The following is a 14065-nucleotide window of genomic DNA, read 5'->3' as shown; positions in this document are numbered from 1 at the left end:
AAAAAATGGCGGACAAAAAAAAATGGCGGACAGCCTTGCTTGGCGACCCCCGTGAAATGGTCGATCGACCCCAAATGGGGTCCCGACCCACAGGTTGAGAACCACTGCTCTGGACAATGCAATGATAAAGGGTATTTTGTTTGAAAGACACTGTGGAAGGGCATTTTCTGCAAATCAAACTAAAGGAGATGCTCATTCCCAGTTAAAGGCAATCGTACATTAGCAATGCAATCCCAGACCAATCCCAAACCACTCAACCTTTCCTTCTTCCCATATCTGGAACTGTTAACTCCTGCATTACTTCCTATTTTTTTACTAAATCTGCTGCTCTTGCTAGAAAGAAATGGAATAGGCTCTTCGCATCCTGTCAAGAAGAAAATACCATTGACAGAAGGAATACCTTTCTGAAGGAAACCCAACATTATTCCTATAGCTTCATTGCTATTGGCTCTATGTTATTATTCAACTTCAACACTAGGAGGCTATAGTGATATTGTATATCATTCTATCATCAGATAAACATATGATAGAAATGGACAGGACAATTCTTCTTCCTTATGTGAAAAAGGCATTATCACATCACATGTAAACAAAGTATATCTGCATTTGTCTAACATCCTTAAACTGCTATTATGTTTGGTTAGATTTCTGTTTCTGGGTATGAAAAAAACCTGAATGTTGTTGTTCCCTTACATGGTAACAAGAAACTTAGGTTGAAATATATGAATTAAAAATGGTGAAAGATGCACAAATTGCCTAATTTGTAATGACTGCTCTGGCAACCTCTTTTAAAATAACACTAATAAAAAAAATAAAATCCCAACTACTTCAAGAGACTTACCACTTCTTTCTTGTAACTAGGTAGGAAATTCAAAATGGTTAATTGATCAAATACAAAGGCATGGCAGAGTTTTGCAAGTCTGCAACCCATGAACTGTAATATAATTATTGATGAAGTACACACGATGAAAACTGAATAGCTCAATAAATTCATGGGCCTGTAATATTAATCACAGAGGTCTGACATATATAATTTCAAGATTAAAGCCAGATCCATGCTCTTTCTTGATGAAGAGGTTGTTATATATTCCTAAAAGGTTTTTTCAAGGAAGTAAGCATTTACATTTGGACAGTTTTATAGCCATGATTTAATTAAAAGAGTATGTTTAAGCAACAACAATGGCCCTTCTTCAGTCTTTCCCTTGAGATCAAGGTAATGAAAAGACTATGACATCAAAGTTACCATGACAACAGAAGTGTCACTAATGCTACACTATGACCTCATTAACTTTCAGTAGAAGATGCAACACTTGTTCTTTTAAAGCAGGGGTGTCAAACTCGCAACATCATGTGACGTGTCGTGACGTATCATGACTTTTTTTCCATTGCCGGCAATTGGGTGGGCACGGTTTCGGCATGACGCATCCGGCCCGCGGGCCGACAGTTTGACACCCGTTTTAAAGATATGGTAACTTTTAAATAACCTTTTCTAGCAACAATTAGTCTTTAAAAAGTGGTAACTTTTCCTGAATTTTTTTCTTCTTGACATTCATTTGTTGATCTCTGTAATAATGGTATCCTGGACAAAATAATATTAAAAATATTTCAGGCACGTTGTCTTTTGGGGAAACTAAACAGATTTACAATGTACAATATTATGATACTGGCATGCTGATTTAAATAAAAAGCTACAACTAGCTTTCAAAACTGAATTGTGGCTTATAAAGACGCAACACTCTGGTTCCTACATGAAAAAAGCCTTCATGAGATCTTAGCACTAATTGTTTTACCTGCCTCGTTTTCACAAATCCAAGAGAAATTACCAGAAATGGATACTATGTAACATTAAGTCAGAAGGAGTCTTAACATGTTTTCCAACTTAACATGTTTTCTAACTTACTTCATTAGAATGACTGATGCAGTATTTAAACTGGTATTTACAGAAATCCAGTGCTTGCTCATGCTCAGTCATATACTAAGAAATAACGAGTTTTTACCACTTCAAAAACACCTTGGTTTGCTTTTTTTCGAAGAAGACCAAGGGGAAATATTTGATTTGAGATTTAGCATGACAAATGTAAAGATAATGTCTCATTTAATACAGTATAACAGTAGGAAACACTCTTGCCACTTCCTTCATCTAGGATTTCAACTACTCAATTTAGTCTTAGTGTCTGAAGAATCAACCAAGTCTAACTCAGCTCAGCTTTTTAAGGTCAGCCAAGGTTAACAAGGGGTCATCCACTAGCTGGGTAGGATATATATGTATGGTGGAAAACTGATATACTAGAAATGCATAGTGCATCCTATTCCAAATTTGAGCATTTGGCTTCAAAAGGTGAGTTATTTCGATAGAAGGCTGCACAGTGTGAGATATTAAGAGCAAAGCACCTGTTTTCTAAGTGCTAAAGTAGCTTTGTCTTCCAGAAGGCATACAAAGCTGTTCCAGAAATATGTCCAGTTGTCCATGCATGGGACAACCAATGAAAAAAAGCAGCAGTGCATACATTCACATCTCCATACAACCAGGGATAGCCTTAGAAATACAGACAAGCTTCCTGGGAGACACAGTTGTTTTAATGCTTCAGGTATAGGTGCTTCAATCATACAACTGCAAAGTATGCAACTGCAAAGTATTTCATTTACAATTACAACTAACAAACCATTTAATTATAGTTCTCAATATTGTGATTAATCATTTGAAAACACCCATGGAAAAATCTCCAAGCTCATTTTGTTTTAAAGATACATATGCTGTGAACTAGACTACTTGCAATCACACTGAAATATTCCACGCTCTCAACAGTATATTTTAACATAGATGGCAGCTATTTCCTTTAGAGACTTCAGATGGGCATAGGACAACACCTTCTCCAAGTACATTACACTATAACTCCCTGAAAGTATGGCGATTGCTCCTTTCTTTCTAACTCAAAGGAAGCAATCAATGTTAAAACCATGTTAAAAGTCTGGATGAAAACAAATTAAAATCAAATCCAGACAAGACCAAGATGATGCTGATAAAGAAAATCTGATCTGATTTTTCTTTTGCTTTTTGTAAAGAAAAGGCTGGACTTCTGGGAGTGAGGTGAAATTGTTTTGGAAAGGGTTATAACACGTGTGTCAAACTCGATCACTTCATGTGATGTATCGTGACATATCGTGACATTTTTTGCCTTTGTGGAGCCTGGGTGGGCATGGCCTGCACATGACACATCTGGCCTGCGGGCGGCCAATTTGACATTCCTGGGTTATAACATTCAAGGTATATTTCTGCAATATGAGAGTGCTCCTTGTTCCTCGTCTGTCATTGGATTTTGTAGTCAGTAGTTGCAACAAGGAATGTTTTGGTACAATTATGGCTGATCTGCCAAATACAATCCTTCTTGAATGAGCCAAACATTGTGTTAGTTGTCCATACCTTGGATGACTCTTGCAGTATGCTCTATGTTGCATAAATATATCCACAAATTGCTATTGGTTCAAAATACAGAAATTATATGATTGCTTTATTGAAAAATTTGCACTAGCTGCCAGCTGCATATCAGGAACAATCAAATCTCATTTTTATTTTGTACAACTCAAAATAATGTCCATAATGCAACTAAAGTATTCTCTGTTGTTCTATAGTGCCCTAAATGACTTGGAGCGTGAATATCTGCTGAAGTACATCTCTCACGAGAGATCTGCCCAGCTAGTTAGATAAGAAGCCCTTCTGCAGGTGCCTTTACTATCACAGATTCAACTTTCAGGAAATACCTTCTTTTATTGGGTCCCAGGCTGTGGAATGTCCTCTTTAGAGAGATGTGCTTGGTCTCCACAGTGTTTAGGAGATTGGTAAAAACATAATTTCCATCAACTCTTTTAACACTTTTATCGTGAACTTAGTTTGGTGTTTTATTTATTTTAATTTTGACTGCAATAATGCACTTTTGTTTCCATGTTGTATGTTCTGTAGCAAGTATTTCAACTATCAAATTGCTAGAAAAACAGCGTATAAATCCAATAACCAATAATTAAATTATTTTAAGCTGTGCTGGCCAGGGAATTCTGGGAATTGAAGTCCATACATTTTAAAGTTGCCAAGTTTGGAGACCCCTATTCTAGGCCAGTGTATGTGGAGTGTAGCAGATTGGGAAAAGTTGTTCTAATATGCACATAGGGTTGCTCCTAATCTACCAGAAGACTGAATAACAGCAACACAGAAGAACCTGGGAAATGCCTCTACCTACTGTCCCTACCTCTGGAGGATAACTGAAAGAGCACACAGGAATTATCTGCAGTGATTGGAACTCAGCATTTTCTTTGTAGAATATCTTCCCTAACAGTTAAGTAACTACTGAAACAAGTAGTTAAGCAAAACTTAAGTTCAGTCCATGCCGGAATTCCAAGCGTGGCAAGCATGTCTATATACAGTATAGCAATGAAGTGGGATGGGAAGTCAACATCCAGATACCCTTGGAAATGTAATTTGTGTTATTGCACTGTTCATTTAGGCTTCTCATTTAATTTGGAGTTTTTTCTTTTGCATCTAGATTTCAATAAATAAAGCATGTATAAATTTGACATGAAACCTTACCTCAGAGTGAAAGTGCTGGATCACAAGAGCTAATACTTCTAATTTCCTATTGCTGTTTGCCAAACATTTCTTCAGCTGCTGGATAATTCCACTTTGGTTTTCACATTTTCTTTTGTATTGCGTCAACTCTTGCGTTTTTGTTTCTGCTTGTACTTCCTTAGAAGTCCTGGTCTGTAGACACGAATTCTTAGGACTCTTCTGTTTACCCTGGCCAACTGGAGAGGGGAAAAAAAAAGTTAAATCATGAATATAATCCAAATTAGCAAGACAAATGAAAACTACTCACAGCATGTTGCAGCATTCTTTTGATAGTTACAAGGAAAATAACTCATAAATTCAATTTTCTAAAGATTAATCATCTGTGTTTATAAGTGTTTCATTAAAATATTTCATTGCTATCTTCTACAATTAATATTCAACACTATCAATTATTTTGATCACCAAAATACTATTTTCCCACATTTGTATTTTAAGACATTTACAATAAATATTGGAAAGCCCTTTTGACACACACTAATGCATCTTTAGTGCTGCAATTTCAAATATGGCAAATTGTAGATGCACTTTATTCTCTAGACAATACTGGAGGCATACTTGACAATTTGCACAGTAAGCATTTTCGTGGATGCTTTTACGCTCTTAATGACTTTTATAATTACTGCCTTAATGTTGACATTGAACAGAAGGGTTTCCCATTAAATGTAGTTATTCTCCTTTTTTAAAAACAGTATCAGCATTTTATAGTAGAAAAAATTGTTTCCAAATAAGCCAGTCATTTTTTTTATCTAGAGCTTATTTGTTTTAACTATAGTTATATTCCTCCTTTTCTTTTGAGAGCTCAAGGCAACTTACATGTAGGTTTCCCCTCCCTGCCCAAATGTAAGTTATCCTACATAGTAAGCGGGACTAAAAAAACATCCAGTTAGTTTTATGGTTGAGATTTGTATCTGGGTCTCTCCACCTCATGTTCAACATTTTAGCCATTGCAATAATTTCATAGTTTTATAGAGAAAAATACAGTTCCTGACATCAATGGTATATAGAGCCCATGTAACACTATTGCTTATATACAGTACAACATGAATTGTGGAATTGATGACACTATCAAGTCCCTTCCTACAATTTCAAAATTGTATTGTGATTTTATGAACCTGTTCTCTGACAGTTATAAAGCATTCATTATTCACATCAAAGATGCAGCTTATTTGGTAATTTAAGCAACATTTCTAATTGAGGGGATTGCCTGAACTTTATTGTTATCTATCTTACTGAACATTTACTTCCAAATTACTTCCCAAGAAACGTTCTTATGAGCAATAATAAATTTCATCTTACGTTTTTGGTAAGAGTCTTACACAAGGTTGTGTCTAGACAGGGGGAAAAAGCTTTATTATGCTGTCTATTATTATTATTATACGTTAAAGATTGGGATTGCATTTGCAGAATTATTTGAATTGTTATATTCTTATCAACTATTATCAAATTGTTCATACAAAGTTTGATGCCCAACTACTGTATGGGTACAAATGATACGCAGTTCCAGTTTTGTATCATATTAAAAAAAACAATATAGTTTCAGAAATCCAGTGCAGCACTGAGACTAGATGTAAGACTTCCCAGGATGGAGATTAGGACTTGGCAGTGAATTCAGTTTATATGATTAATGATCATCCTGGCTTCATTCCTCTAATTACAGGGAATGCATTAAATCTATATATGGGATGCTACATAAAATGTTCCTAGTCAGTCTGTCTCCTGAGTTTCTGCTAAATTGGAGGTCGGACAAGGCCTAGAAATTAATCAGGAAATGGATTGGAGATATAGGGGTGCAGTATGAAATGAGCCATATTACAGGTAGTCCTTGACTTACAACAACAAATGAGCCCAAAATTTCTGCTGCTAAGTGAAACATTTGTTAAGTGACCTTTGCCCCATTTTATGAGCTTTCTTGTTACAGTTGTTAAGTAAATCACTGCAGCTGTTAAGTTAGTAACACAGTTGTTAAGTGAATCTGGTTTCCCCCTTGACTTTCCTTGTTAGGTGGTCACAGAAGCTGATCACATGACCCCAGGACACTGCAGCGGTCATAAATATGAGTCAGTTGCCAAGTGTCTGAATTTTGGTCACGTGCCCATGGGGGATCCTGCAATGGGCATAAGTCACTTTTTTTTCAGTGCTGCTCTAACTTCGAATGGTACTAAGTGAACTGTTGTAATTCGAGGACTTCCTGTACAAAGTTTCTGCTACTGCTAAGACCAATACAGAGGCTTGCAGCTACAAAGTATTTATATTCCCTTAGTTCTATTACAGACATCCTTTTACAAGGGCTCATTTTAACACTAATTTTAACAACTTCCCTTTAATACATTTTCCAGAACTTTCCAGCAATGTCCACATATATACGGGATGATTGACTCTGTCGATCATATTTTTCAGTTTGTGTTTTTTAAATCTGAATGGAGATGATCATTACTTCACTTATTATTAAAGAATTTCCCTAATCACAGTGAGCAATTTTATATAAGTTATATTATGGCTGACAGAAGCCCCGCATTCACCTATTCCGCAGCAAAATGTTGCTGTTTAAAAACAAGGATACTCCATGGCAAGGGACAGAACGACCACCTGTAGAAATTTTGTTTTTATGTGAAGACTGCTTTAAAATGTTTAAGGCCCATTTATTATAGCAGAAGCGCTATAGCAATCCAAGGATATCAATAAATATTGAAAATAAATTTCAAAGTTGCATTTCAAAGCAAGCTAACTTTCCATACTTTGTTATTGCATGAATCTAAAGCATGTTAAATTAGAAGCATCAAAGAATTATTGCAAAAAGGTTGCTTTCATAAAGTTCAAGTTTACATTGCATTAGCCTAGTTAACATCCAATAAGTCCATCCCTAAAATAAATATCTTTCTTTTGTAAGAAACTAATCTTGGGCATCATTGACATACCTTAAAACCTGAGCTTCTACTGCAGCACAACACTATTTTGTCAGTTTCTCTATTTAGACAAATTGTCTGAATAATTTCTGAGCCAGTGGTGGGATTCAAATATGTGAACAACCAGTTCTTTGTGTGGATGCCGCTTCCGGAAGTCCATTCTGGGCCTGGGCAACAAAAAATTAGCTACCGGTTCTGCCGAACTGGTGCGAACTGGCTGAATCCCACCACTGATCTGAACCGATTCTGAGACACATTTTGCTACTAAGTAAATTTATATGCACATACATGTAAAGATTTTTCATGTTGACTCTAGGCTATTTTATGATGAGTGAAAAGATAAATAATGAAACATAATAAATTAAGCAAAAAACTAAATCCAGAATGCTTGCCTTACTTATGTTCCGATGATGAATAGATTTCAGAAAAAAAGAATTACAGGCTTTTAAAACAACAAACCTGATCTACACTAACTTTGAATAATGACAATTCAACTACCAATATGAAAGAAATAAATATTTAAAGAACTGAGTAACATTTATACCTGACCCTTTTTTAATACACTTTATGCATTTATTTTATTCATGTATTTGTTACAGTAATTTGCAATAATGTACAAATTATCAGATTTGAATTTGTTGAAGTCATACTTAAATATTAATAAAAGGCATGATGGGAAACATGTTTTTATAATAAATAAAAATATAACAGAGCCAGTTTAGTCTAAAAGACTGTGAGTTCAAGTCCTGCCTTAGCCATGAAATCCACAGGGTGTCTTAGGGTCAGTTATTCTCTCTCAGCTCAACCCGCCTCACAGGGTTGTTGTTGTGGGGAAAATAGAAGAAGAGAGGTGGATATGTTTGCTGCCTTCAGTGATTTGTAAAAACAATAAAGGTGGGATTTAAATAAATAATACATATTTTATATAATTAACAGAAGAAAAATATTTTGGGGATTGGTACACCTAGTCACACATTTTAATAAAACTCCAAATACTGTTGCTTGAGTTATTAAATTGTGCTTTATAAACTTTCAATGTCATTCAAAGCTGCTTTAATTAGAAATTTAGTAGTTAGGAGGTAAAGAAACTTAGTCATATTCTTATCTTTAATTTGATAGTTGCATCAATTTGCTTATTTTCATCAGGACAATTCCACTGTGAATTATCAAAGGGCTCAGGGAACTTATAAATAAATGAAACATTGGGGGATATAAAGATGAACTAGTCTGTAACAGAATGTTGGAGGGTCACTATTAGGGTTGATTGTAGGTAGAATTATTACATTCCTAGTGGTTTCATCATTGTAATTTTGTCAGCACTCCCTTCCGTACAGTAAACTGTTTCTTCCTAACAAATGCCAACATTTGATTCCAAATATTGCCAAATGTTTGTGATTAGATACTCAGCCCCAAATACGATGAATAATTTTAATCAATACAGTGGAGTTCAGGTGCTACATAGAATCAATGGGTATTCACCTATTTTACTAGAATTGCAGTTTTGGGGAAACTATCCATAGAAATGGGTCATAAACTGTTCCATGAATTATCAAGTATTCTTGTTGGATCACTCTCACATACTACGTTAGAACTAACAGGGATTGCAGAGAAAGTTATTTGAGAATTTGGTGTTCACAAAGTTAATATACAGTATTCAGTAATTAAGAAACTCAACCTCTAAATTATGCTAATTATCCAAGCCCAGAGAAAGAACCCAGAACTGTGTGGATAGATAAAATACGCTTGCATTCTGGTACAAAGTTATAATTCAGTTGTCGCTAAAAATGTGAATGATTGTAGAGTAGCTGGGAAAATAATGGAACAGTGATTAGATATAAAGAATCAAAAATTAGAAGAGAACATGGTAGTCTATCCTACGAATGGAAATTCAGCAATGGCAAGAACCTTAATCAAGAATTTTTTGAGATCATTCAAAGGGACTCCCCTCTTATATATGAAGGGTGGGAAGTCCTTGCAGATTCTGTATTTACAGTATTTCAAGACTAGCATTAACAGGTACCTTACTGAAGTCTGTGTAATTCTTGCTTTCTTAGCATGCCAGCTATATGGTGTTTGATAGTAAAATACAATAAGATTAAGTAGGGATAGCTAGGCAAACATTTTTGTGAATTAAAAGTAATGGTTTTACTTCATGAGAATGTTTGATTAGTTATCCCTCAGTGTTTCTAAACCTTGATAACTTTAACATACAGTATGTGGACTTCAACTCCCAAAATTGCTTATGGTTCTTGCCAACTTTGCTCATGCACTTTACATATTACAAATATTTGGAGCATCAAAATCTGGTGAAATCTGTTATGTACTAGAATTTCTGAATCAAGATTGATTGATTCAGAATCATCATAAAGCCAAGATCAAACATAAATTTTATGATACAAGATTAATTGCTCATAAGAATGGAAAGATTTAGATGAGTTCTTTAACTTGTTACCAGTTTAAAGAAATTGATGATATTTCAAGTAGAGGGAGCCAGTCTATACAGGAAAAGGCATTAAAACATAGTTATACATGATTTAGGCATAGATGGTGCATCTATTGTTCATGTTCTCAAGCACACTTCCATTTGGCATTGCAATTGAATTAAAAATTTATTATGAACTCTGTAATATCTACAACTCAGTCAGTCTTAATCCACATGTTGAAGAGTTCCTTTTCCATATGGCAGCACTACCTACACCAGAATTTCCTAATCTCATGTCTTCCCAATGTCCATGTTGGCCTTGCTAGCTATACTATGGGAGCTGAATTCTAACATAAATGGAAGACAAAAGCTGGGATTTTGCCCTTTAGAAATGAAACAAATAAGTACTTTTTTTAAGTTAATAAAAAACAACAGTTAAATCACAGGGTTGCCTAAATGAAGTTTCCTCCTAAATGCCCAAGAGAAAATTATGTTGTTTAATTTAAGTCTTTGGTATTATCAGAATTACAGTGGTTACCTTACCAAAAGCCAAATTTTCTTCATTTTCCTCACTCCAACTGCTAGCACCACACCTGCTAATATTTTCAGCATTCTTGCCCAATAACTGGAATATCTGGTCTTGATCATCTCCAGGAACAGAAATCAAATTGGCAGGAATGTTCTGACTCTTTACTGCTGTTTGAAACACTTTAATATTAGTCAGATTCTGGCTCATATCCTTCATCAATGTGACCAAATCAGCTTGGGTATTTAATCGTATTTCCATTTCCATCCATGCTTTCTTAATCTCTTCAAGTGCATATTTCATTTCCAACTGACCAGATCTGATCTCTTCTTTAATTGACTGCTGTATCTCCTGTAAATCGAAAGTTGTTACCATTCCTCTTCTTGACTCTATCATGGTGTTAAATTCCTTTTGTTCAGCTTTATATAATTCCTCGTTTGTTTGAGTTCCTCTAAAGGTCACAGCTAAGTCATCCATCACTATGAAAGCATATTTTAGATGCCACCTTCCAAATCTTGTACACAGAATATAGTATTTCTTGAAGAAAAAATAATCACTTATTGGAACATCATTATTCAGACATATATCTATGGAATTTTTTCAATATACGAATGGAGAGACACTGGGTAGAAGAAGCAATCTTCTCAGTTCCTGAAGTTCAACTTAACTGCAAGTCTTGGCAAGAAAATACCACTCTAATAAATGGATGCCTAACATGGCCACACCCAAACCAATCAAATCCTTTATTTCAGATCTGAAGGATGTCCCTCAAAAATTAATGTCAGTCATAATGCTACTGTGTACAAGGAGAATATATGTGGGTGTTGTCATACATGGTAAATGTCAGCTCTCCCAGGTAGTAAAACTAATTTTACTTTATTGTAAGGCTTCATTAATAAATTCTTGCGTCTGAAAGTACAAAACTTTCCACCTCAACTTTTAATTATTTGATCCATTAGGCCAGGTCCTTTCTAAGTTACTTTCTTGGACCATTATTCTTGGAGGCTACTGCCTCTCTTATATGATAGTTGCTAGGCAGCATCTCTATCTGCATTCTCCAAGGTCATTTCCACATTCCATTACAGTAAGGCTCCAGAAGCGGTGAATGCTCCAACACTGGAAGTTTTTAAGAAGAGACTGGACAGCCATTTGTCCGAAATGGTATAGGTTTCTTGCCTGAGCAGGGGGTTGGACTAGATGACCTCCAAGGACCCTTCCAACTTTACTACTACTACTACTACTACTACTATTATTATCTTCTTTTAGCAATACTTTATGGACATTCTATAAAGAAAATCCTTTCCACATTTTGAAAAACTATCTGTAAATGTTTTATATAACTCCCTAATTTTCTTCTTCATTTGAATAGATATTTAACTATCTGAATTCATTGTTGTTGCTTTACAGGTAGTCCTTGACTTATGACCACAATTGAGATCAACTTATGATCCCTCTGTAGCTAAGTGAGACATTTGTTAAGTGAGTTTTGTCCACTTTACAACCTTTCTTGCCACAATTGTTAAGTGAATCACTGCAGTTTTTAAGTTGGTAATACAGTTATTAAATGAATCTGGTTTTCCCATTGATTTTGCTTGTCAGAAGATTACAAAAGGTGATCCCATGACCCATCATAAATCTGAGTCAGTTGCCAAGCATTTGAATTTTGATCACATGCCCACAGGTGTCGCAACGGTAGTAAGTATGAAAAATGGTCATAAATCACTTTTTCAATGTTGTTGTAACTTTGAATGGTCACTAAACGAACTGTTATAAGTTGAGGACTATCTGTATTACCAGTACTGGCATTTCACTTAATTTCATCTCAACTTCAGACTAATAAGAAAGCAAAAATGAACAAAATAAACCTGTACTTTCAGCTGTATCAGAAATTATATACTACTAAAACTCTCTTGTCTGTTTGTAACTCTCTGTTGGATAATAATGATGCATAATAGGGGAGCAAGTTTTAATTAATGAACCTCAAATGGGCTAATTTTTTTAAAAAAAATCTGGGACCCATTACTGCATAAGATTAAAATTTGGCAACGTTGTGGTGGCTTCAGGATTGCCCTCCTGGTATGATCACATGATAATAATTTCCAATGCTCCCTGCCAGCTTCACGGAATGAAAGTCAATGGTAAAGCTGGCAGGAATTAGGAAGTTGCTCCCATTCTCACTATCCTATCCGTGGTTATTCGATTTCTCTGTTCAGGTAAGGAAATATCTCTGAATCAATAGCCCAAAGGGTCATGGGTTAAAGACAAAGAACATTTACAATACAACTTTATGTTAGGATTTGCAAGATTAGATTGAAATGAGGTGATAAGCCGCCTGGGAAAGCCAAGGGAAATCATCAAAATAATTAAAAAACGAAAATTAGAATATTTCGGACATGTGATGCGACACCCAGAAAAATACGGCATACTCCATTTAATCCTCCAGGGAAAGATTGAAGACAAACAAGGTCCAGGCAGAAGAAGAAGATCATGGCTTCAAAATCTAAGGGACTGGTTTGGACAAAACTCAGCAGCACTTTTTCGTGCGGCTGCTGATAAAAACATGATTGCCAACATGATCACCAACGTCCGATAACGGATATGGCACAAGAAGAAGAAGAAGAAGATTGTTTATGAACTAGATTGGAAATGATACATTATATGCACTCTATAAAATTGTTTCATAGTCTACAAGAGTATTTATTGAGGGAAGGAAAGAGCAGGCACAAAGTTCTGGACATGCTTTAGGGAGTCTAAACTAGTTTTTGATAATAAAAATGACTCATTTCAGACATGACAGATATTAGAAACATACTGGAAGCATGGTTGTTTTTTCAAATGCAACAACCTCTCTATAGTGCAATATTTTTATCTCCAAGTAAAAATTTTATAAATAAGCATCATTATGCAATGTATTTCATCATCTAGAGTACCACAATAATAATAATTTTAAAAGGCTACTGACCACCACTCATCATTCCATGGATGAGAATCCTCCAGGGGAAAACAACGCAAGAAGCTTGGGAAATTTTGAAAAGCAATATAATAGAAGCCCAGTTTACTTCAATACCAACAAAGAGGAAAAATAACAGCTCTCAAAAGAAACCAGCATGGCTGCATAAAGAACTCTCTGACAAATTGAAAGATAAAAAGGACAAATATAGAAAGTGGAAAGAGGGGCACATAACTAAATCAGAATATCAACAAATAGCCCGAGCCTGCAAAGATGAAGTGAGGAAAGCTAAGGCTCAAAATGAACTAAGGCTTGCGACCAAAGTCAAAAATAACAAAAAAAGCTTCTTTCAACATGTAAAAAACACAAAAAAAGTGAAGGAAACGATTGGTCCATTAGTGGGGGAAAGTGGTAAGAAGGTGACTAGCAATAGGGAGAAAGCAGAACTATTTAACTCGTTTTTTGCATCTGTCTTTACACAAAGAGAAAAAACAGACCAACCTATCAAAAATAGTGCCATAAAAAACAGTATAGAAACACAAGTTAAGATAGGCAAGAAAATGATAAGTGAGCACCTGTCCAGCCTAGACGAGTTCAAATCACCAGGACCAGATGGATTACACCCCAAGGTTCTCAAGGAACTGGC

The 14065-nt window shown here is 35.4% G+C and overlaps 1 protein-coding gene across 2 annotated transcripts in view; it reads right to left on the bottom strand.

The window, feature by feature from the left end:
* MTUS1 (microtubule associated scaffold protein 1) overlaps positions 1–14065 on the bottom strand; it is a 79970-nt gene that overhangs the window by 19462 nt on the left and 46443 nt on the right. For both annotated transcript variants that reach the window (XM_015830906.1, XM_015830900.1), the window contains one exon: positions 4580–4794. In XM_015830906.1, the coding sequence (XP_015686392.1) occupies positions 4580–4794 (215 nt within the window). The remainder of the gene's footprint in view (positions 1–4579; positions 4795–14065) is intronic.

The sequence above is a fragment of the Protobothrops mucrosquamatus genome, unplaced genomic scaffold (assembly GCF_001527695.2).
Source record: "Protobothrops mucrosquamatus isolate PMUCROS unplaced genomic scaffold, P.Mucros_1.0 scaffold_252, whole genome shotgun sequence".
NCBI classification, from domain to species: domain Eukaryota; kingdom Metazoa; phylum Chordata; class Lepidosauria; order Squamata; family Viperidae; genus Protobothrops; species Protobothrops mucrosquamatus.
Note: the sequence above shows the minus strand (reverse complement) of the source record. Positions and strands in the feature narration are given on the sequence as shown.